Source organism: Pyrus communis, chromosome 14 (assembly GCF_963583255.1).
Source record: "Pyrus communis chromosome 14, drPyrComm1.1, whole genome shotgun sequence".
Taxonomy (NCBI): Eukaryota; Viridiplantae; Streptophyta; class Magnoliopsida; order Rosales; family Rosaceae; genus Pyrus; species Pyrus communis.
In genome coordinates, this window is record NC_084816.1 from 14,036,594 (window position 1) to 14,060,039 (window position 23,446).

General features: G+C 36.3%; 1 protein-coding gene across 2 annotated transcripts; it reads left to right on the forward strand.

The window, feature by feature from the left end:
- Positions 1–9,069: 9,069 nt before the first annotated feature.
- Positions 9,070–16,986, forward strand: LOC137716540 (homeobox-DDT domain protein RLT2). 2 transcript variants are annotated; one of them, XM_068455993.1, is made up of 8 exons: positions 9,070–9,304; positions 12,063–12,170; positions 12,261–12,896; positions 14,365–14,441; positions 15,037–15,408; positions 15,515–15,598; positions 15,729–15,820; positions 16,615–16,986. In XM_068455993.1, the coding sequence occupies exons 1-8, from the start codon at positions 9,298–9,300 to the stop codon at positions 16,682–16,684; spliced, it is 1,446 nt and encodes a 481-aa protein (XP_068312094.1). In that variant the 5' UTR covers positions 9,070–9,297; the 3' UTR covers positions 16,685–16,986. The 2 variants fall into 2 exon arrangements, with proteins under 2 accessions (XP_068312094.1, XP_068312095.1); XM_068455994.1 differs by lacking the exon at positions 15,729–15,820.
- The last annotated feature ends 6,460 nt before the right edge of the window (positions 16,987–23,446 follow it).

Consider the following 23,446-nt stretch of genomic DNA (forward strand, 5'->3'; position numbering starts at 1 on the left):
TATAAAGGCATCTTTATAGTCATTCTCTCACTAGGGTTTTCTTAAGGCAAAGAAGAGAAACCTTTTCTCTCTTTTTCTCTAAAGAGGCCGGTCACTTAGGAGGAAAATAGCTAGCAGTCTTTTCTTCCTTTAAGTCATCCATTTCATCTTCACACCTCATCCTTGGAGACTTGGAGACACTAAACCTTTGGTGTTCTTGGAGATCATTTCCTCACATCATCAAAGATCAAAGGAGTATCAAAAGGAAGAAAATCACAAGGAAGATCTAAGGAGCTAGGAGGTGACTTGAAGGCCCTCGACTTGGGTGAATCCCTTGTGTAAACAAGGATGAGCTTCAAGGGTAATGAATCTCAAAATCCTTTCTTCTCTAATGTTGTTAAAGAGTCTTGTGGTTCAGCATTCACTAGGCTTTGAAAGTCATGGGTTTTTGAATGCATGCCTACTTTAAAGTGTTCGTAGTTTGCTTATATGTTCAAATGTTCTTACATGTTCTTAGATAGTACAAAATTTTTCCTTCGAGTAGTATCAGAGCCTAGGTCTAGTGTATGGTGAATCCTTTTGGGTTTTGTGTTTTTCATGGTTTGTGATTTAAATGTTGTAAATGTTACAAACTTTGTTCTTGCTTTTTGAATATAAATTTTGCTTGAAAATTTAGCATCTCAAATGTTGTATATGAAGTTCATTTAAGCATGAAAATTGGAACTAAAATTTGGTGCCATGTATGTGGGGAAATTTGGCCAAATCCAAAGGGTGGATTTTTGGGTTCATGTTTGTCTTGTTAAAAGTGTTTTAAAGTGACATTAGGAACCCCATTAGTACCCTAGGATATTAACCCTCTTTTGAGTAGTGTAATTTTGAGTTTTATTGAGTGAAAACATTCATGGAGCTCTTATGAGTTTTCATGTGTGTTCTTCAAAGTTCTGGATGTTCTTACCAAGAACAAAAAGGTTTGGTGTTTTGATTCAATGTGTTTGTTGTTTTTCATAAAGTTTTGGTTTGTTATTGATTGGTGATGGATGATTTGTGTCCTTATTGTTTGAAAAACCTACATCTTACAACCCATACGAATAAAACTTTTCAACCATGCCAATCAACTATTCAACCCATACCTTTCACTTTTTCAACACTCTTTATGAAATTTTGAATTTTCAACAAAACCAACCCATCGCTCAACTACCAAAACCGGCCACCCCTTAGTGGGGGTACTTTTGGGGCTTTTATGCAATTACATAAAGTTTTGACACTTTTGTGTATTTGTACTTTGGCCCAAAAGTTTACGCTTTTACGTAAAGGCCCAAAATCACTAAAGGTCAAATTGTTTTGCTCCTTTAATGAAGTTTTTGTAATTGTTGAAATTTTTGGGTTCTAGTTGTAATTACATGAAGTTGTGGACTCTTGTGTTTTTACGAAGTGACCCCAAAAGTTTATGTTTTAGCAATTGTTTAAGTTGCTTTCTTAGTTAATGTGATTGATTAAGAAAATGGTGATTATGAACCAACGCCCAATAGGAAATAACGGTTTAATTAGATTAGACGCGTAACTAAAATCAACAACAACCTACCTTAGACCCAAGGTCCAACACAAGGTTGGTGTTGGATCAAATCAAACTAGTCATAATCATCCTAAGACCTAAGATAACTATATAGTCCATATGAGGATGCTATGCATTCGTTAGTAGTTCCATATAGTCTCGCTTGTTTCATCGAAACAGTAGGAGTATTATATACTACTAATTCGTATAAACTTGGACCAATGGTTGTGATAGACCCAAGTTCTTTTAATAAGATTAAAATGAAATTGATGTAGCCCAATACTACTCCCTCAAAACAAATATTAAGTTGATAAGCGAGATATGCTTTGAATATCTCTTTGTGGGCCTTCCACCGTGGTAGGCTCCAATCCTTTATGACTCATACAACAACTTCACCCTATAATGGGGAAGTTCAAATTATGTGCTTACACCTAGGATGAGTCTATAAAAATATATGATGAAGTGAGTGTATACAACAAATGTGACCAACATGATATAATTCTGAGGTTGTGCTTGAACCCCTATATAAACTAGCATGGTAGGAATGACTTAACTAAGTGCAATGATGCCAACATGATATAATTCTGAGGCAATCATTCTCAAGAGGCCAAAACAGATGGGTAATTACAAAAGTTGTAAATGGCTAAGAGTTATCCTCACATCATTATTGTTGCTAGCCAAAATGATATAATTTTGAGGTGGGCTTGGTAATGGTGAGTCTCCCATACCCCACTAAGAGTTCAACATAACTCTCGGATTCCATTTAGAGGGATGTGGAATTTTCCAAAAAATAGTGGGTAGTACTATTTGATTTAAGACTCAATCAAGTAGTTTTAAAATCAACAATCTAATACGATTTCTATTATGTTATGTAGTTAACGACATGCCTAAAATTACACCTACCATTGTACTTGACAAAAAGGGCCTTAGGGGTCAACGTTTCCTTGCTTGGTATCATCACATCGAGAATGTCTCAAAGATGAATGACATATCATATGTGCTCAAGCAATCCCCTTCTCATGTACCTCGTACGAAACTAGCTTCGAATGAGGATTGTCAAAATTATGCAAGACATTATGAGGATGACTTACAAGCCAAATGCTTAATCCTCACTTCACTTAGTAAAGAGCTTAAGAAGCTACATAAGCACATGGACACTTCTTGTGCCATGGTTGACAGTTTGTATAAGATGCATGACATTGAGACTAGTGATTTACGATTCTCAAATGTCTATAGTCTATTGAGAGCGGGAATACCTCAAAACCCAAAAGGGCTATAGAAGAAGTTAACCAAGTTAGACTTTGGCATCTTAAACTTGGACATGTAAACTAGGATAAGATTCGCAAGATGTCAAAAGGATATCTTAGCCCATTGGGTAATGACCACATGGGCACTTGTGAACCTTGTCTACTAGGGAAGATGTCTAAATCTCCATTCACTGGGAAAGGTGAGCGGGCCAAAGATATACTAGTGTTAATCCACACATATGTATATGGACTTATGTCCACCGCATCAAGGGGAGGCTTCTCCTACTATATCACATTCACCAACGATTATTCTCGGTTTGGCTATGTGTATCTTATGAAGTACAAGTCAGAATCCTTTGAAAAGTTCAAAGAATTCAATAATGAAGTAGATAAGCAAACTGGGAGATAGATAAAGACCCTAAGATCATATCAAGAGGGTGAGTATCTAAGTATTAAATTCCTAGATTATCTCTAGGAGTGTGGAATAGTATCACAGTGGACTCCACCAGGAACTCCTCAACATAATGGAGTTTCTGAAAGGAGAAACCAAACTTTGATGAACATGGTTCGCTCTATGATGAGTTTCGCTGATCTACCAATATCATTATGGGGATATGCACTACACACAACAACTTATTTGCTAAATGCAGTGCCTTGTAAATTTGTTCCACAAACACCATATGAGATATGGTATGGGAAGAAACCAAGTCTTAAACATCTTAAGATTTGGGGTTGTCCTGTATACATTAAGAAACAAGATGCAGGAAAGCTTGAAGCAAGATCTGTTAATGCTATTTTATAGGGTATCCTAAACAAACCTATGGATACGAATTCTATCACTCTGACGACCAGAAAGTCTTTGTCGCCAGAATTGCTATATTCCTTGAGGATGAATCATTCTCAATGGAACTGGCAAAAGAATGATATAATTGAAGGAAATTCCTGGTGAGCCACAAATATGCAATCAATTGATGGACAACCTTGTTCCTGAACACCTAGCTCTACGTAGATCTGAACAGGTCAGCAAGCCACCTAAGAAGTATGGCTTGGATAATGATTTTGGGGAATTGCACCTTCTAGGTGACACTGACACAAATGAGGACCCTAAATACTACACTGAAGCAATGTCCTACATTGATTCAAAGACATGGCAAGAGGATATGAAATCCGAGATGGATTCTATGTATCAAAATCAGGCATGGACTCTTATAGACCCTCTAAAAGGTATATTAGAAACAAATGGGTCTTCAAGAGGAAAACAGATGCTGATGGGAATGTGGAGACTTATAAGGCTAGACTAGTGGCCAAGGGTTACAGGCAACGAGAAAGGATTGACTATGAAGAAACCTTCTCTTCTTTAGCCATGATTAGGTTCATTCGGATTTTGTTTGCTATAGCTGCGTACCACGATTATGAGATATGGCAAATGGACGTGAAGACGACCTTTTTGAACGGCTACCTAGAGGAAAAGTTCTATATGACTCAACTCGAAGGTTTCATGTCCAAGTCTGAAAAGACTAAGGTATGCAAGCTTCAGAGGTCCATTTATGGACTTAAGAAAGCCTTCAGGAGCTGGAACATTTGTTTTGACATTGAAATCAAATCGTTCGGTTTTACTCAAAATGAAGATGACAATTGTGTTTATCAAAAGGTTATTAGGGATGCAGTTGTATTCTTAGTGTTAAATGTATATGACATATTACTATTCGGGAATGATACTGCAGTACTTTCTTCTGTAAAAGTGTGGTTGTCCAAAACCTTCCACATGAAAGATTTGGGAGATGCATATTATGTGCTTGGGATAAAGCTCTATTGTGATAGATCTAGAAAATTAATTGGATTATCCTAATCTATGTACATAGATAAGGTGCTAAATAGGTTTCAGATGGAACAGTCTAAGAAAGGTTTTCTTCCTATGAGACATGGAATTCACCTTTCTAAATCCATGGGACCTAAGACTCTTGAAGAAATACGGCAGATGAGTGCTATTCCTTATGCTTCTACCATAGGAAGTCTCATGTATGCCATGATATGCACAAGGCCTGATATCGTATATATTGTGAGCATTACTAGTCGATATCAATTTAACCTAGGATCAGAACACTAGGCAGCTGTCAAGATAGTCCTTAAGTACTTGAGAAGAACTAAGGACATGTTCCTTGTTTATGGAGGAGTGACAGAGGGAGAATACTTTGAGATATGATTCAAGAGTCTTTGGCCAAAACATTCGAATATGACTTAGGAAGTTTGTTCCAAATCATATTCAATTGAATCATATAGAGAAGTATCACATTGGATAGTAGACATGAAACAAACTATCACTCAAACAATGAGATTAAGAATATTGTATTAGAGAATGACCATATTGCATTGTAATTGTAACTGGATAGGTTCTCCAACCACTTTTAATTAGCTTGGGTAGCCATGCCATATTGCTAGGTGTCACTCATGGTTTGGGGAAGCCCTAAAGATTAGCAAACACTAATCTTCATCAAAGGGAGAATTGAAATGTAGTTTCAATTCACAATCGAGCGTTAAGAGTAACAATCACCCACCGCCTTGCTAATTAGAACCTAATGGATCGTACACCGAGTAAGGATAAAAATGAAGAAATTTAAATGAGATGGATAAGCATTAAATTGTTTAATTGGGAATGGTCAAGATTAATTAATTAGTTAATTAATTATACTAAAGGTTCGTATTGGGCTTTTAAGTTAGTTTTGGGTCTCAGGACCCAAAAGGGTTTTGGTCCACAAGGCCCATTGAGTTTAAGTTATGTGACAACTAAAACTAAATGGATATTAATCCAAATATAAAGTCAAAACCGGCCATAGGGTGAGTGGTAGCAAACTTGGGTTAATTGCAAGTTTACTTCTCACATGTGAGGTGGTATAAAGGCATCTTTATAGCCATTCTCTCACTAGGGTTTTCTTGAGGCAAAAAAGAGAAACCTTTTTCTCTCTTTTTCTCTAAAAAGGCCGATCACTTAGGGGAAAAATAGCTAGCAATCTTTTCTTCCTCTAAGTCATCCATTCATCTTCACACCTCATCCTTGGTGTGGAAACTTAAAGACACTAAACCTTTGGTGTTCTTGGAAATCATTTCCTCACATCCTTAAGGAGCAAATGAGTATCAAAAGGAAGATCTAAGGAGCTAGGTGACTTGAAGGCCATCAACTTGGGTGAATCCCTTGTGTAAACAAGGATGAGCTTCAAGGGTAATGAATCTCAACATCATTTCTTCTCTTTAATGTTGTTCAAGAGTTTTGTGGTTCACCATTCACTAAGCTTTGAAAGTCATGGGTTTTAGAATTGTTTTTTAATGCATGCCTACTTTAAAGTGTTATTAGTTTGCTTATGTGTTCAAATGTTCTCACATGTTCTTAGCTAGGACAAAATTTTTCCTTCAACATTATCCATTTGTTATGCAGTTCCTACCTTACAGCTAAGTTCTCGTTCGTTTCACTTGTTTTTCAATGAGGAATTCAGAAGTAATCTATAACTTGGCTTGGATGCATGCTCACAATAACTGATCACTCTTACACTTCAAAAGAAGATCGCGCCCTTCTTAGGGACTTATCGCAGGAATTGAGCCCCCCGAGGGACCAACCATACTCTTCAGTGCGAGAGGGTAAACCAATTCCCTAACACCTATATGGGTCTACTCTCTAAGGTAAGAGGATAAACTTACACTCTAAATATCCAGAAATGGATGAGTCGGGCTGCCCTAGTATAGCTAGGTGCACAATGGCTTGCGCTGGGATTCCTAGATGTAGCCACAATTGTATTTTTCAAGGCTTAGCTAACTAAAGGATTTTGGGTCTCTTGGCCTAATCTGTGGGGAACCGGGCCTCAGAGACAGATGACGCACATAATGTAGTACACCATATGGATGGATGCCCTAGAACCTTAAAGCTGCTACCGAGTGCACTAACGTAGCTTACGGTTTTCGGAAAACTGCCTACGGCTTGCCCTTCAAGAAGTAAAGCCGCGCTAGACTTATACAACCACACATTCTTATGAAAGGTTAGATAGGCTAGCATGCATATATGAAGCTTTATCCACTGTTAACATGCTACGTAGTCAATAAGCTTCACCTCTGCCAAGCGCGAAACAATCTACACCAAGTCCTAAAGTGTTGCAATACTTGCTACGCAACCTACAGAAATTGAAGAAAGCCTAGTGGTTATGCTGACTTGTCTGCTTCTGTAAGTGAAGTGTCCGGCTGCCAACCCTATGGCTAACAACTTTACAAAGTTCTACACCAACACTGATGGCTACATAGGTTATGCGGGGTTGTCTGCTTATAGAAAAGTAGCACACCTGACACTGGTCTATAAAGTCTAAAGGTTAGGGCATGAACAAAAGAAGCAAAGATAGAGAAAAGTGAAGGAAACAAGTTTATTAAATTTTCTAGCAAAATTGATGAACAACTAGTGAAGATCGAATAAGTTCAAGCAAAAACAACAAGGAAAACAAAGAAAATCCTAAAGGCAACCTAGAAGGCTACCCTTCAGCAGCCTGGAGATCTCACGACTACGTCATACCTTCAGTAGCCACGACACTCTCAGCATCGGCACCATCCAGCGCTTCACCCTTAGCTGCCCCAGCCTAAGCGCTGACTTTTCCAACTATTTCACCAATGGAAGACTCAAAAGTAAAGACGAGCAAGTTTTTCGGAGAAATCTTTAGTACACCTTGGAGTTCCAACACTTGGGGTTCAAGCCTATCAATGACCTTCTTGAAGTGGATCACTTGGTTATAAGTAGTAATCAACTCTTCATCCTTTGCAAAAGCAGCAAAACAAAACTCAGAAATGGCACGCTCAAGATCTTGAATATGAGAATAAGCTTCAGCTGCCACAGCCTTTAGCCATATTCTACATCATGGCAAGTAGGCAATTTTCCTATACTCGATCGTATGCTTCGTAAAAGAACTTGGGCAAACAATCCATCTAACGTCATCGACAAACTTGGCATAAACATCCACTTCTTCAAGCGGGTTTGGTTTAAAAAATGCACAGATTTCAGCAGCCTCATCAGAAGCAGGCTTAGTGGATTTCTCACAGCTGCCTACGCTAGCAGTCTTCTCCTCTTTACCATAATATAGTTTCTTTAACAAACGTTATTATCTACACTAAGGAATAGGGAGTGGACTTAGCCTCACAATGAGCTAACAATAACGTGGTTCAAATTCACCTTGGCGAGAATCGAACCTAAGACCTCTCATTTACAAGTAAATAGGAGTACCACTAGACCATAGTACTAAGTGACAATATAATTTTTTTTTTTTTTTTAATTTTTCTGTTTATACACACATAGTGTATGGGCTTCATTGAGTTGGACATTGAGCAAGAAATAAATGGTATCATTTAATTATTATTGTCTATAAAGTTTTTAATTAAATATATAAGGTAATCATGGTTAGTCAAACGTACACGAGCACCATCTTGACCCGCGAATCAAGAGTCCGTTTGCCCACCCCTAATGACACGATTGTGGAGAAGAGTGACGGTCACTTTGGATTAGAGGATGAGCAAAAAAGCACTCAAATTCAAAATTTATTTCAATAGTCCAAATTGAAAAAAATATGATGTGCCTAAGTAAGTGAAAAATAAATGAAAAATTATTATTTCCTTAATGAAAATTAATATTAAAACACACTGAATTTATAAAAAAAAAAAAAAAAAAAAAAAATAGAAAGACGTGAACGTCATTTTAACCTCTTTAGTCGATGCTAAGAATTTTCTTAATAGGTTATGCTAGGAGACTAAATTTGTAGATGAAATTAGTAAACTAAATGACATGGAAGTTGATGATTGAATTATTACTTAAGCATTGTGCTTATTTTCTATTGGTGACATATCATTTAGTTTGCTAATTTTATTTATAAATTTAGTCTCTGTAATATTACCTTTTCTTAATATTACCTTTTTTTTTGTCCACAATCAATCATTTTGGTCATTTATTGAAAAATCTCCATAAAATAAGGATAAAATGACAAAAATACCCTCAACATTTGTCAAATCATTTTGGCTTATTGTTTATTATATTGAGGGTTATTTTGCCATTTGGATCCTTATTTTACATAATTTTACACCGAATGACCAAAATGATTGATGGTGGACAATCTCAGGAACTTTTGTTGATTTCAAATCTCTGAGACTAAAGTGAAGAGTTAAGTAAATCTCAATGACTGTTTTGACTAAAAAGTCTAAAAAAAAAAAAAAAAAAAAAAAACTGTAAATAGTTAATTAGGATGAAGAGAAGCGAAACCGAGTTAGCAAGTTAAAGGGAAAAGAGAGGGAGAAGAGAAGAAAGAGAATTCCCCTGCCTTTCAACCTTTTCCCTTTCTCTCTCCAACATCAAAATTGAATTGGGTGCAAACCAGAAACATGCAGGCTCAATTGTATACTCCTTCGCTTCAATCAATCTGCCCAAACAGTTCTAATGGACTACGCTTTTTAGCCGTATAGAAGTCAAAAACTAACAAACCGATAGTTTCCCCGGAAACTCACACCATGGAAGGTATCGTCGTTTTCCGCTCCATCTCGGATCGTTTTGGAGATATGGGTTTTCTGTTTTCTGATTGATTTACGTTAATTTCTGGTATTGCATTGTTTGTTGTATTTGCCATTTGGGAATTTGACTATTTTGTATGCATGGGGAGCTTGGTTCTTATGGTGATGAGGGTAATCTGGGTTCTTTAATTTTGGGTAATTGATTGCTGGGAAACTTTTAAAGGTGAAGGAAAATGGCATTTTGATCATGATGGTTTGTGTTTCCTACTGTATTTGAGGACAAATACTTAGCCTAATAATTTTTTCATGTATTTACAATGGTTTATGTTTTCCACATTTGCCTTTCGTCACGATTTTCGGGCTTAGGGTTATTAATTTTCTAGTTGCTTTCTGGATTTCCTTCGGTCTTCCGGCACAGAAGCTCTGGTGACGGCATTAGGCACCACGTTAGGGGGATCTCAGGAAATTCTTGAATGTTTGTATAGATGATGCTAATACTTAACCTGGGAGGTTGGTTGTACTATATGAGTTCTTCTGTAAATGATACGGTCTATGTTTAAGATGTTGTCCAAATGTTCTATGATTGTATTGGAAAATCTGTTTTGAAACAAGAAAGTTTAATATGGATAAGTTAGGTAAATGCCGATTATTTTGGGGAGCTTCAATTGAGGGATCCCTCCAATAAGATTATTTGAGGGACACTCTTGTGGGGCTTTGTGGTGTATTTTAATGATCTGAACCATCTAGTTTTTAGGTCTTTCATCAAGTATCATGCTTTCAAAAAAATTGCTCTAATCCGAAACCATTTAACCACTTGATAAAATGGTTGTCATTTTAGTTGTTTTCTTGAAATAATGTGCTTGTGTATTTTCTTCATTGTAATTGGATGTCTTAGTGATTTTCGATTTGTCTAATTTTTTGCAAGCATGATCTTTGAATGATGGATAAAAAAGCAATTATGATGATTGAAATTAAAATCTTAAGCCGGCCTCACAATGTATCACAAAAGATTTGCTGAAGTTAGTAAAAGAATAAGAATAAAAAAGCTTGATCCGGTTTAAAAATAGATTGTGAAACAGGATAATGTTAAGCATGCAACTATGACCTTCTTCCATGTACAAAATGTGTGGAAAATTTCTTGTGAAACAGGATGCTGTTAGGCATGCTACCATGACCTACGTACTTTTACTCAAGTCGCACATTTGACTCATTGGTCCAGGTTGTGGAAGGGACTTGGACAGTACATAAGCTTTTGAAGCAGGAAGTTGCATGGGAGATGTAGCTTTGCACTTATGACCCTCATTTTCCTTTATGAATGCTTACAGGGAATTCCCCCTAGTTTTCCAATTTGAGCACTGGGTGACTAGTTTTGGAAATGTATATTGGATAGGCTTAGTTTAACCTGTAATCATATAGCAGATTCCTGCAACCCAGTAAGGAATTGCATAAACTTTCCACCATTTTATATTTCTCTCAGAAGGTCTTTCTTAGATGTGGTGGTTGTCTTATTATTGTTGTCTCAAACGAGAAAGAAAGTTCATGGGAATAACCATAATCATAATAATGGTAATGAAGAAAGTTATTCTTGTGACTATCATTGCTAGAATAACTTTGTAAGAGTTTTCAGTTTCAGATTTGAAATCTTTGATATTGTTGAATCCAGAAGCAACCATTCTTAGTGTGTTTCTCACTCTCTCAGTTGTTTCTTGGAACCCCTTCTTTTGGGGGATTTTGTCTTTCATTGCTAGATAATCCGAAGAACCGACCACTTTGGTCCTTGTAATTTCGGTTGGAAAGCCTTGGGTGCCTACCAAAATCTTAAGTCACTTGCTTGGCTGGTGGTTCTTGGTGAATTAACACATGTAATATGCCAGAAGAGAAGACAGTACTCTTCATTATCTCCTTGGTGTGCACTAAGAAAACCTGTGGGAGAATCTTCTGACCATGTCGTTCTTTCCTTGTTCTGCCACGTCACAAATCTAGATTAGATCAATTCTGGCTTTTGGTTTGGAATGGGTGGTTTGTGGGAAATGCTACTATTGACTATATTTATTCATTATGGGGAGGGATTTCAAGAATAGAAATGTCAGCCTGTGGCGATCGGCTGTTTTGGCTCTATTTGGGTGTTGTGGTAGGGACAGAATAGCAAAAGCCTTCATAATAGCAAGGAAGAGTTGGCTTCACTGGTGACATAATAGAATATCATGCCAGGAGATATTCTTGGAGAGACATTTCTCAAGGCTTTGGTGTTTTGTTTTCTGATTTGGTTGCAGGGAATGGAGAGATGATCCGTTTGTGGAGACAAATGGATTGGAGATCTCTTATCTGTGCCCTATGTCGTGCCTTTTTTGGTTTTCAGTAAAGTTCCTGTTTCCTATTAAATAGAGAAAAACTGGGTTGGGTTAACTAGGAGGAAAGCATCTTTAGTTTCCAATTAAGTGGAGATGCCAATAAATTGAAAGGGTTTTTCTAGAAGATCAGAAGTGCATTATTTGAAATAGTGAAGGATTTTTATGACTGAACTCAAGTAAACAGGGTTTGGTTCTTGTCGAGTTCTATCATATTCCACGGGTCATTGACATGCCCTGATATTAGCCATGTTTATCTTTACCACCACAATTTATAGTTCAACAAATGAAGCATTATATTCATACATAGAATCTGGTTCGATAACAATTATGCCCTGATGGATGTTTATTTATCTTAAATCATTGATTTCATTTTGTGACTAATGTATCCTCGTTCACTTTTTGGTTGATATTTAGAATCAAATGAACTGCATTCTGAGGAGAATAAAAATTCCCAAGACAATAATAAGAAAAGAAAGCTCAAGACACCAGCCCAGCTTATGGCTTTGGAGAAATTTTATAATGGTAAGGATACTTCTCTTGGCTTATGTTTTGTCTTGCTCAGTGTTGAGCCATCAAATTTCTCAAAAGAATGTTCTTTTTTACTTTTTCCAGAGCATAAATATCCTACGGAGGAAATGAAATCACAACTTGCAGAGCAGTTAAGATTGTCAGAAAAGCAGATATCTGGATGGTTTTGCCACAGAAGGTTAAAAGACAAAAGATTGTCGAGAGATGAAACACAAGGTAATGGACGGCAAGATCGTTCAAGTGGTGTTATTCAGGATCGAGCTAGTGGACTTGGGCAGGACTCTTGTGGCAGCACTAAACATGGAGAGCATAGGTTTATTGATCCAAGGGAAGTTGAAAGTCGAAGGCTTTCTGGGCATGATTTCGCAGCTGCAGATATCACCCGCAATTATAGGAGTCACTATACAGAAAGAATTGGTGACATGGATAATACATCTTCAGAAAGTAGCTGGTCTTTGCAAGATAGGCTTTTGACTCAAAATGAGGATCCGTATGATGTGGAAACTTCTAGATACCTAACACATACCAAGGGCATGGAAAACATGGGATATAAGCCCTCAGGGTTTTTGAAAGTGAAAGGTGAAGCAGAAAATGCTGCTATTACAGCTGTTAAGAGGCAACTCGGGAGGCAGTATCTGGAGGATGGTCCTCTATTAGGTGTAGAATTTGATTTGCTTCCTCCTGGTGCATTTGAATCACCGATTATGGATTCAGGCCATGGTACGTCATAATATACTCTGTTCATAGGAACAAATTTCATATTCCATGAAATAGTCTGTCTGAGAACAGAAAGATTGCTAATTGTTTTTCGGATCTTGTTACTTAGCTTGTATTGATGCTCTCATATTTTTCTTGTGCAAGTGATTAGTGTGAAGTTTTTATTTTTGCTGTATAATTTTAATCTGCTTTGTGCATAAGGTGTAAACATAAATATTGTTAATTTGAGTGAAAAAAAACCCATTGAAACAAGATCTTTAAGGTGTGACATTTAATTTTATTATGCAAGTTATTCTATATGGAAGGCTTACGTTAATCTGCTGGCACTGGACCTTGTTCAGTGAAGTAGCATAGACATGGAAATTTGAACTTGATGGAGCCTTTAATTTAATATACTGTTTTATAAAAAGCTCGCAAAGATAAAATTTAGGCCTTTGAACAGTGGAACACAAGTGCTTGTGTTTGCTTTCCTATTTTTTGCATTTATTTTTAATGCATGGGTAGTTGGGAGGAAAGTGGACATTGTAGGAAGAAATGCAGTGGAGAGGGAATCCTCATACCATAATACCGTAGATGTTTAGAAGATAGTAGTTTGTGGATTGAAATATTCTTAATATTTAGTGTACCTTCTTTCTTTAAATATGACCATCCAACTTATCTACCTTTAGCTGGCACTAAACGTTTTTGCCCTCTCTCTTTCTCCCTTTGAACCCCCCTACTCCTTTGGCTTTGGATGTCAGTATTTATCTTATTGCATCTTGTTTGTCTGATTTCTGCTGTGCATTCTCAGATGTAGCATTTGGAACTGTTTCTTTCATTTGTTTCCAATGTTTGATTTGTCTTGATCTTGGTAGTTATGATGATTAGTAGATTGAAGAACTTCTATTTCTTTTAGACTAATAGCATACATTTTTTTGTGTGTATGCAAATGCGAAACTGTAGCTTTAACTGAAATCATTTTCATTTTGCTTCTACTTAACTCTTTATATTTTTTTTTTTTAATGTTGATGAAGACAGAATATTGTTGGGGAAATATGGTATTATGGACAATTATGTTAAGAAGGAATGTAGTGGGAAGTAAAAAAAAATAAAAATAAATAACAATATATTGTTCATGAAAACACCCAGCTGCCTACTTTTATAAATTAAAAAGAATAAAGTTGCTGGGTTGGCATTAGCAGTTGAGTCCTGTAGCTGTAATTCTTGAAATATTGGATGTACATGGTATTCTGAAGCGAAAAAATATTTAGTTGACACCTACTTGGGAGTTGTTTATTTTCTGAGCATGTTTGTTAAAAATGCTAAACATTGCTTCTCCTCTCTTCTATCTTGACGTTATACTCTAACAGTGTGTGATTGGCTTCCATTCAGATTCTTCAGTCTTTCAGTACTAACCTGTACTGTTTGAATACTTATATATTAGGTTCTTGCAGACTAGTCTTATATGTCCGTTTTGTTCATTGCTATGCAGAACCATCCACTCTTGGGAATCCTGTCCTCCGTTCTCCTGACATATCTGGAGTGAAAGGGCAACTAAGTCCAAGCACTGTAAGTGGACCTGATGCATTTTCGTTACACTTTGACAGATGTGGTGGAGGGGAGGGTGTGAACTTTGTGACGGGGCTAATTTATTGGTTTATTTTCATTATATACGAATCACAGCAAGGAAAACTTATCAAGTCAATTGCTATTGCATGAATGTATGGTTCAGATTCAGTATGGCAACATAAATCTGGCAAGAAAACATTTATAGCTGGATCTCACCTCCTCATTATCTCCTGGATGTGAGAGGAGGTCGCCTGACTTATGTAATGGCAGTCAACCAGCCACATTTTTATGAACCATTTGATCTCTTGCATCATTGTCTTGGCATATAAGCAAATTGCAGTTCCATAAGTTGAAATTATAATAGAAAGTTGGGATTAGCACAACTTTCTCCTAATTTGTGTCCTTGAAGCAAATAATTGGTTGTTAATACTTGGTTTCATGGAAGCAAAATAAAACTCTTCTAGGATGTCTTCACTCCCACCCCTGCCTTACTGAAATGCTTATAAACAATCTCTCTCTCTCTCTCTCTCTCTCTCTCTCTCTCTCTCTCTCTCTCTCTCTATGATACTCTTTCCGCCTTTTAATGCTCTTGCAGAGATATGAAGTATACAACTCCAGGTTGAATTCCCAGGATTCATATTTACAGCAGGAAAATCCTAGCATCATGCATGGGTTTGATCTTCAGGAGAAGAAATCAAGCAAGCAATTGAGACAAAAGTCGACTTTTCTCAACGATACCAATCCTTCCCCTGGAAAAAATTCTCCCTTGGATATTTATGATAAACCTTCTGGAGGGATTTCTGCTTATAATAGCAATAAGAAAGATAGAATGAGATCTAAGGGTTACTACGGTAGGAAAGTTACTAGTGAACAAACAGAGCCTCGCTTAGATGAGTATGATAAATTTAGTAACACCAAGACTGTCCAAAGGAATGATTACTTGAAGTCAAGGCCTTCAAGTTCTATAGTTAAGCATTCTGAGACTGCCCTTTGACTTATATGCTCTATTATTCAACGACTCTCATACCAAAAGTACTTGCCTTGTGACTTTTTTTAATTGCTTTTTTTTCCAGGAGAAGTTTGATGGAGAATGTAAGGCCATGAAGGACTATCACAATCCACTTAGAGCAAAAATGAATTCTACAGATGAATTGGTGGTGAGTTTGAACTTTAGTGGGACAATGTTAATAGGGCATGCATGGCATTGATACATAATTACATACAATTACTTATTTACGTATGGTGGTTGGCATTAGGTTGACATCCTTTTTTTCTTACTGATCAAAGGTTACAAAACATGCCAGAGTTAATCTCCCTCAACGAGACTATGCACCAAATTCATTTGCTCAAATTCGACCTCGTAAACATCAGATTAAAGGGTTAGTATAACTTAGGGGCATCCTTTCAATTGTGCACGTGTGCTTTTTACCTCTTTGATTTTGATCATCAATTTTTGCCTCTTAAAAAAACATGACTAATATATACACACACACACACACACACACACACACGTATTAGGGCTTTTTTCCCTCTATTGAATGCTTAAGTTAAATCTGCAAATGCCACATTTTCCCCAGAGTCAGTTTAAATAATGTCTGCATGTTAAATGTTTGGCATCGAACTTACATGTCAGAGCTAATATTGCAGATACAGTAGATGGCAAAATCTTTTCTAGGTTAGGCTGTTATTGTTTCCCGACTAGCATTAGAGTTCATACTGAATTGCTTCACTTTATTGTTTCAGTTACCGGGCCATTTCCTTTTACCGGGGTGACATGCTATTATTTTGTAGTTAATTGTATTTGCTCTAAATAAGGATCTTACTTTGAAGAGGGGATTCTTCGTCTTGTTGATTTCTGTATGACCTAAACTCAGATTACGGATGGTTGGAATGCCATTAGAATGAAGCTGTTGCTAGATGGAATCTTGATAGTCCACTTAATCGTAGTTTTTACACGAATTTAGCTGCATTTAGTTGCATGAAATAGGAACAGTTCCCAACTTTAATTCTGTCCTAGTACAAAATAAATTTTTTTTTTTTTTAAATTTCTTTTGAATATATCATTACGAGGATTAACTAAATGTTACTATGTCTGTGTTGCGAATGTAGCATCATCAAGGATTAAACTTGTTGACATAAATATTTGACGGATGATCATACATGTCTATTTCAGAATTGCCATGGAGATGCCATCTAGCTTCAGTGAGGATGAAACTGCAGAAACCAATTCTTCTGTGGATTGAGGTCCCCATAGTTGAAGGATGGAAAGCCGTAAGCGATTCACAAGGCCCTAGGGATGTACAGTTGAAGAGAACATGTATTCTATTTAAGCACTTCTATTTAAGCACTTGTCGGCGGCGGGAATCGGTTTTGGCCTTTCAGTGATCATTTGTTAATATGTGTAGAAAGTAGTTTTGTGTACTGCTTTAATTGTTACCGGTTTGTTTCGTGGAAGAAAGCTGATCAAACTCACATTACTTTTTTTTTTGTTGGTTAAATGATGGCATTGCTTTCAGCAACTATATTCGGCTTGCTTTAATTGACGTGAACAGAGGGATTGTCACTTGTTAATTGTTTCCGGTTCACGCAACTTTTTGGGTAAAATTCCAAATTGGTTTCAACCTGTTATAACCAGTGTTCTAAAAAGTGGCTTAGGCGATGGAGGACCGATGCAATTTAGGCTGAAACATGAAGAAAAATCAGGTACGGCCTAAAGGCCCTAGCCCGCCTAGGCGTGCTAGGCAGTTCCATTGTTTTTAATGTTTTTTTAATTAGGTTAAAAGGTTTTTTTGAATAACCTACTTAATTAGTGAATTCTCAAATTTGGTTTTAAGTTTTTCTTACTTTTGTTGCATTTGTATGTGATGATGACAATATGGCTTTAAGTTTTAGGTTTTGACTTTTTTAGATTCTCAATACAAGTATAGTTTTATTTTTTTTTAGTGTAAGTAGCCATTTATTTATATGTTATATAATAAATTTAATTAAATCCGGCTAGGCCGTCTAAGCCCCCAACTTAGGTCCCACCGCTAGGCTCTAGTTCGCTGCCCAACTAGTGGCTAACATATTTTAAAACCTTGGTTATAGCATTTTAAATAATTGCCTTAAAATTAGACATTTGGCAAGCCAATAGCGTTAACATAGGTAATAAATACCCTAAATCGAAGTGAGTTTTCATTCTCCTGTCATTTATGAAGCTCTAATACATGTGTATATTTTTTTAAATGCTAAATGGTTATTTGGAATGTTTTGAACTTTTGAGATCCATTTGAAATATACCTAGAAGTTATAGTAGTTATTTGTATTGTAGCAGTAGGAGTAGAGCCCCAAGGCCCATCTTTTGACATTTAAGATGTATAGCTAGGCCCAAGCCCCAACCTTTTCAATGTGTACAATCCAATTTACCAAGTTATATTTGCATATGCTTAGAGCAGTTTCAGTGTGTGAAACCTCCCCTCAGGCAATACACTATGATATCCACCTAGTGAACAGTAATTGCCCTTAATGAACAGTAATCGTTTTTTGCATCTCTACCGTTACACTTCAATAGCCCTGGCAATAGGCAATAAAATATTAGTATTTTTTTTATTTATAAAATAATACAAAATAATTTTAATTGTAATTTCGGATAAGATTTTTAATCGTTCTCGTTGCGCTACGTATCATTATCCGAAAAGTTATTAAATAATACAAAATAATTTTATTTGTAATTTCGGATAAGATTTTTAATCATTCTCGTTGTGTCACTTGTCATAAAATCCGAAAAGACAATTATTGGTGATGGATTTCCAATAAGATTTTTAATCGTACTCGTTGCGCCACGTATCATTATCCGAAAATACAATTATTGGTGATGGATTTCCGATAAGATTATTAACCAATCACGTTGCGCCACTTGTCATAATTTGTTTACAATCTTTGAGGATAGATTTTCATTAAATTTTTAACGAATGACGGCATGCCACGTGGCATTATCTACAACCTAATCCTTTCTGAATCCTCCATATAATCCACCATCCATCGTTACAAATCTCACATCAATTTTCTCAAGATCTCTATTATTATTCATAGTTTCTGCTTCTTTCTTACAATGTCTTCTTCTTCCTCAAGGATGATGTGGGAAATCGATCAACAAGAGGAAGAATTGTTTAACCAATCAGAAGCAATGTTCAATCTTCAGGTGGTCCAAAATGAGAAGGAAGATTATGAGGAACGTAGAAGGAGAGATGACGAAGTAAGAATGGTAAGAGCCTCACATTTGGTGTGTTTATTTAATTTTATTTGGTGTGTTTCTTTTAGTTCATTTAGTGAGTTTTTTGTTATTTGGTATGTTTATGTAATTTTATTTGGTGTGTTTAAATGTCTTTTGAATAAAGATTCTCTTAGTATAAATAAATTACCAAATTAAATAAAGTACTAAATTCAATAAATTGGAAACAACATAAAGTACTCTATTCAATAAATAAGAAATTACAACCCGAAGTGATTGGAAAATTATGGGCTCAGATTACAAAAAGTACTATATTCATCATCACTTAACCAATTTGTGGTGCTAGCATGATCTTCTCTTGTCGTGCTAGGACCATCTCCTCTTGCTCTCGCTTCTCTTGCACGCCTTCTTCGCACCACATCCGCTTTCTTCGACTTCCAAAAATATTTAGAATTTGGAGACTTCCCTTCTAAAGGCTTGTTCATAATGTCACGATCTCGTTGAGTCATTCTTTCTTCTCTAACTTGTTCACTTTCTTGCCTAAGTAACTCTCTTTCTCTCTCATTAGCTTGAAATACTCTCTCAACAGCTGCAACATTTACCTCCTCTCTAGCCTTATCAACTTCAAATTTCGCCATTTCCCGCGCCAAAGTCAATTCACCTTGGCGAGCAAGTTGTTCCATATACTTTGCATAATCATTGTTCAAAGCACTCCCTTTTCTCTTTGAAACCTTCTTACCTTCAGGCCTAATTGGATAACGGGTTGATCCCGACGCTTGTTCAGGGGGGCATTTCGGGCACTTCTTCTGCTTCATCTTCATGAACATGCCAGCCATGAACATGTGTAGAGTGTAGAGGGGTGTTGTTCATGAAAACTTCTGGACCGACATGCACAACTTTGAATTTAGGACAATCTTTGACAATATTCCAACATTCTCACCGGTTGAATGATTTATTTTTTATTTTGGTTTTGGCACCATACCAAGCTTGTGCTTGAAGTTGCTACACAATGCGGGATAATAAATAATTATAATGAAAGTAGGTAACAAATAAATAATACAAACAACTAATTATAATGAAAGTAGTTAACAAATAAATAATACAAACAAATAATTATAATGAAAGTAGTTAACAAATAAATCATACAAACAAATAAATAATATATTGTTACCTGATCTGCGTAACTTTCCCCACTTCGCATATTATTACTGGCTTTTGCCAAGGCATCTCTCCACGTATTAAACGATTGGCTAAGTAATTTTCAACGACTGGACATCAATTCTTTGGTTCTTTTCCCACCCATTTTCTCAAGATAATTGGTATGAATAAGACTCCACATTTCTCGCAACTGCATCTCATTACCTGTAAGCAAACTATGAGTAACTTCAACCCAGCTAGTACACAACGCAATATCTTCAAGAAGTGTCCAATTCGTACCTGCATTAGTAGTCATTTTGTTGAAAAAAAAAAATTGGATTGAAACTTTGAGAGAAAGATAGGAATTTGATTGAAAGTAGTTGAGAAAATATGAAATTGTGGTGTAAGGTAGATGATAATGAGAAGGTATTTATAGAAAAGTAAAAACAATTTTTTTAAAAAAAAATTCAGATTTTTTTTTCAGATTTTTTACAATTTTTTTTAATTTTTATTGAACTAATTAATCTCTGCCATTGGATTTAAAAAAAATTGAATTCCAACACTCCAGATTGGGCCACGTGTCACAACGTTAACATTTCTTAATTTTAAAACTATTTTTTCTTTTATTTATTTATAAAGCAGAATAATATCAACCGTTGATCTCAGATCCAACGGTTAATATTAAATAAGATTTTTTTTAATTACCGTTGCAAATTAGACGATCCACATTATATAGCCGTTGAGATCCAACGGACCATGGGAAGCCACGTGGCTTCCCAACGGTAACTTTTCGAAACTGCGCTGCGGGCCCTAGGTGCTGAAACCGTGTCAGGTGACGCGCCCCCACATGCGGGTGAGGTGCATGCGCCTGACAGAAAAAAATAAAAAATTGGGCTGAAGCCAGGATGACGTCAGCCCTTGCGTCCCACTCGGGCTGGCAATTCCTCACAGGCCCAGAGCTTGGGCCTAGCCTGTCCATCGAGCTCCCCACGCTAGAGCATTGAAGCCGGGCTCTCGGGGCCTTTTTCCTGGCCTGTCCCCCGAGCAAACTCCAACGATGGAGTTGCTCTTAAACTAGTGTTGGAAAACCTCCTTTGATCAACGCGGGACAAAAGGATTTGTGTATTTTATATTCAAACCTCCAACATAGTGTATTAAAATGGTGAAAGAAAGCAGCCTTTTAGTACTACATTTAGAGGTATTCTTTTTCATTTGTAAGTAAGGTGTTTTATGTTTGAATCTCGTGGACAGTGAGCTTGATACTAATTTATTCCTTCACCTGTTAGTGTAATTATATTGTTGTATCAAGAAAATAGTATAAAAATGCAAGTGGCCATTAGCCATAGTGGTGGAAAGGTGTTGAGCACTTGTATAATGGCGTAGATTCAAACCCTGTTGTTAGCTAATCTAATATCTAATCTAACAAAATCTATCTGCTGACAAAAACAAAAAAAGTGTAAAAACAAAGTGGTGGATTTCGTTGGGTGGTTAGGATGGGAGATATATTGTGCGATTCTAGTCATATGCTTCTTATTTGGGGCAGAGGCAGCTGATCAATCAACGTAGTTGTAAAGGGGATGCTTTGCGTATAGCTGTGACATTGAGAGAACGTGGGATGTCTATTCCTTAGACTTATTTGTCATGCATTCCCCTCCTTTTGATTTGGCTGATGGCTCCTTCCAATTAACATAATATTGTAGGGTACGTAACTTCCATGATGAAGGCATAAAATCTAACAACTTTTTATTTGGTTTTTGTAAATATAGCAAATCAACAGAGCTAGAAATTTCTTTTGGTGGGGGTAACCTGAAAAACAATTAAGAAAACTTTATTATAGTATGACTTATACCCAATATGATAATGAGATGATTTTAAATGAAGATGTATCACAATTCCAATGTTACAAAAGTTTCCAATGTAGTAGTGGAAAGTGGCAAATTATGAGAAAAATATTAATACATGAGAGGCGGAAGAAGAGTTTTTTTGTTTGAATGACACAACAAGAGCATTTTTGCTCATATTAAATTTGATATAGAGTATAAGTAGAATGAATATATGCTTGATATTAGACACATATTTCCGTCACATACACATGTATATATAATTGCAATATGTAGCTTAACCAACGAATTACTTGATTGGGGTATTGCCCTTAGTGGGCATTCATTGACTCCGTCCATGTCCATTGACATGATTTACAACCTCCCTACCCTTTTATCATCTTCAGTCGCCTTCTGCTGTGTTGAGGTATTGGAAGAAACAGTAAGTGGCATACGTAGTTTCCCAACAGGCAACAGTTAATAAGTTGCAATTAAGACTAGGAACAAGAAAAGCACAAATTAAAGCTAGAGTCGGAGTAAAGGAGATAATGCCTCTACCCGCCACAGTGAAGGCACGCCATCGGCACCGGTGGTAATGCGAGGAGTATGAACCTAATCACTCAAGTCATATAATTAGTGGTGGTCAATTCTCCACGTCTTAGTCCAAGAAAGATGCGTGGTAAAATTAACAACGATATAACGTCATAATACGCAGCTGGATTAAATAGATCACTGTACCAACACAGTAGATTTCTGAGTGTAATGCTCAGATGTCAAGTTCAATTGAAAATGGAGAGTTTCTGAGATGTTATTTTTCTTCAATGTACAAGAATATATAGGAATTTACAAGAGTGCTTTAACAAGTAATTAGAGATCCAATAAGACGCCTAATTACTCAGCAGTGAGACTAAAAATGCAACAAAAGGCATTGCCCTAATTAAAATTATTAATAAAGATCTCCACTGGCTCCATTGCCCAATGCTTAACTTCTTCCTTCTTAAAATTGTAGGATTACGGTAGATGGTGGATTGTCCTAATGGTTAAGGTCTTCCTTTTTAACGTACTATATTTTAAGTTCGAAGCTTCTCCCTCCTCTTTAGTGTAAATTAGTGTCGTTTGTACAAAAAAATGACAAAATTAGAAATGATGAATTTCCTTCACAACTAATCCTCTTCTAATCATTCCAAATGAAAAACAATCACTTCCACTTTCAATATGCCTTGAAATACAAGAACTTTATTCTAATTCAACCATGTGTACCAAATGTGCTTTTAAGGGTTTAGCTTTGGGAGCCTCCAGGGTGTACTAAGCATATTAACGTATTTACAATGTATCACTGCAATCCGTGTTCGCGTGTTGCCCTTTCATATTGGTGTCAACTACTAGATAACCATATCTGGCTCTTTGAGGAGAGATTTTTTTAATGTGATCGTAATATGGGATGATATACTACATATCATCATATAAACGGCGGGATATGTGTGTTCAAAAGTTAAGAACCTTATATAAAAACATGTGGTATACCACTCGTATTCCAATGACAATGAAAAATTTCTCATCTACAAACTATTGTTTATATAAGTGTATTAATTAAGGGCTCATTTTGAACTTCTTTAAAAAAGCGTTTATGCTTAGAAGCATTTCTAGTAAAAACGCTTCTAAAGCACATTGAAATTATTAACAAAAATGCAAGTGCATTATAGAAAAGCACTTGAAGTACTTTCTTAAAAAAACATAAAATAAGTGATTCTTCGAAAAAACACTTCAAATGCTTCTTTGAACCTAGAAGAACTTGTGCCAAATATGATTCCAAGTGCTTTTGGCGATTCGAAAGCAGT

What these genes read in the sequence shown, in the direction of transcription:
- LOC137716540 (XM_068455993.1), top strand. An exon ending in CAAGGCCTTCAAGTTCTATA is followed by an intron (nt 15,409 to 15,514) that starts GTTAAGCATTCT and finishes TTTTTTTTCCAG; the next exon opens with GAGAAGTTTGATGGAGAATG. An exon ending in ATTCTACAGATGAATTGGTG is followed by an intron (nt 15,599 to 15,728) that starts GTGAGTTTGAAC and finishes TACTGATCAAAG; the next exon opens with GTTACAAAACATGCCAGAGT.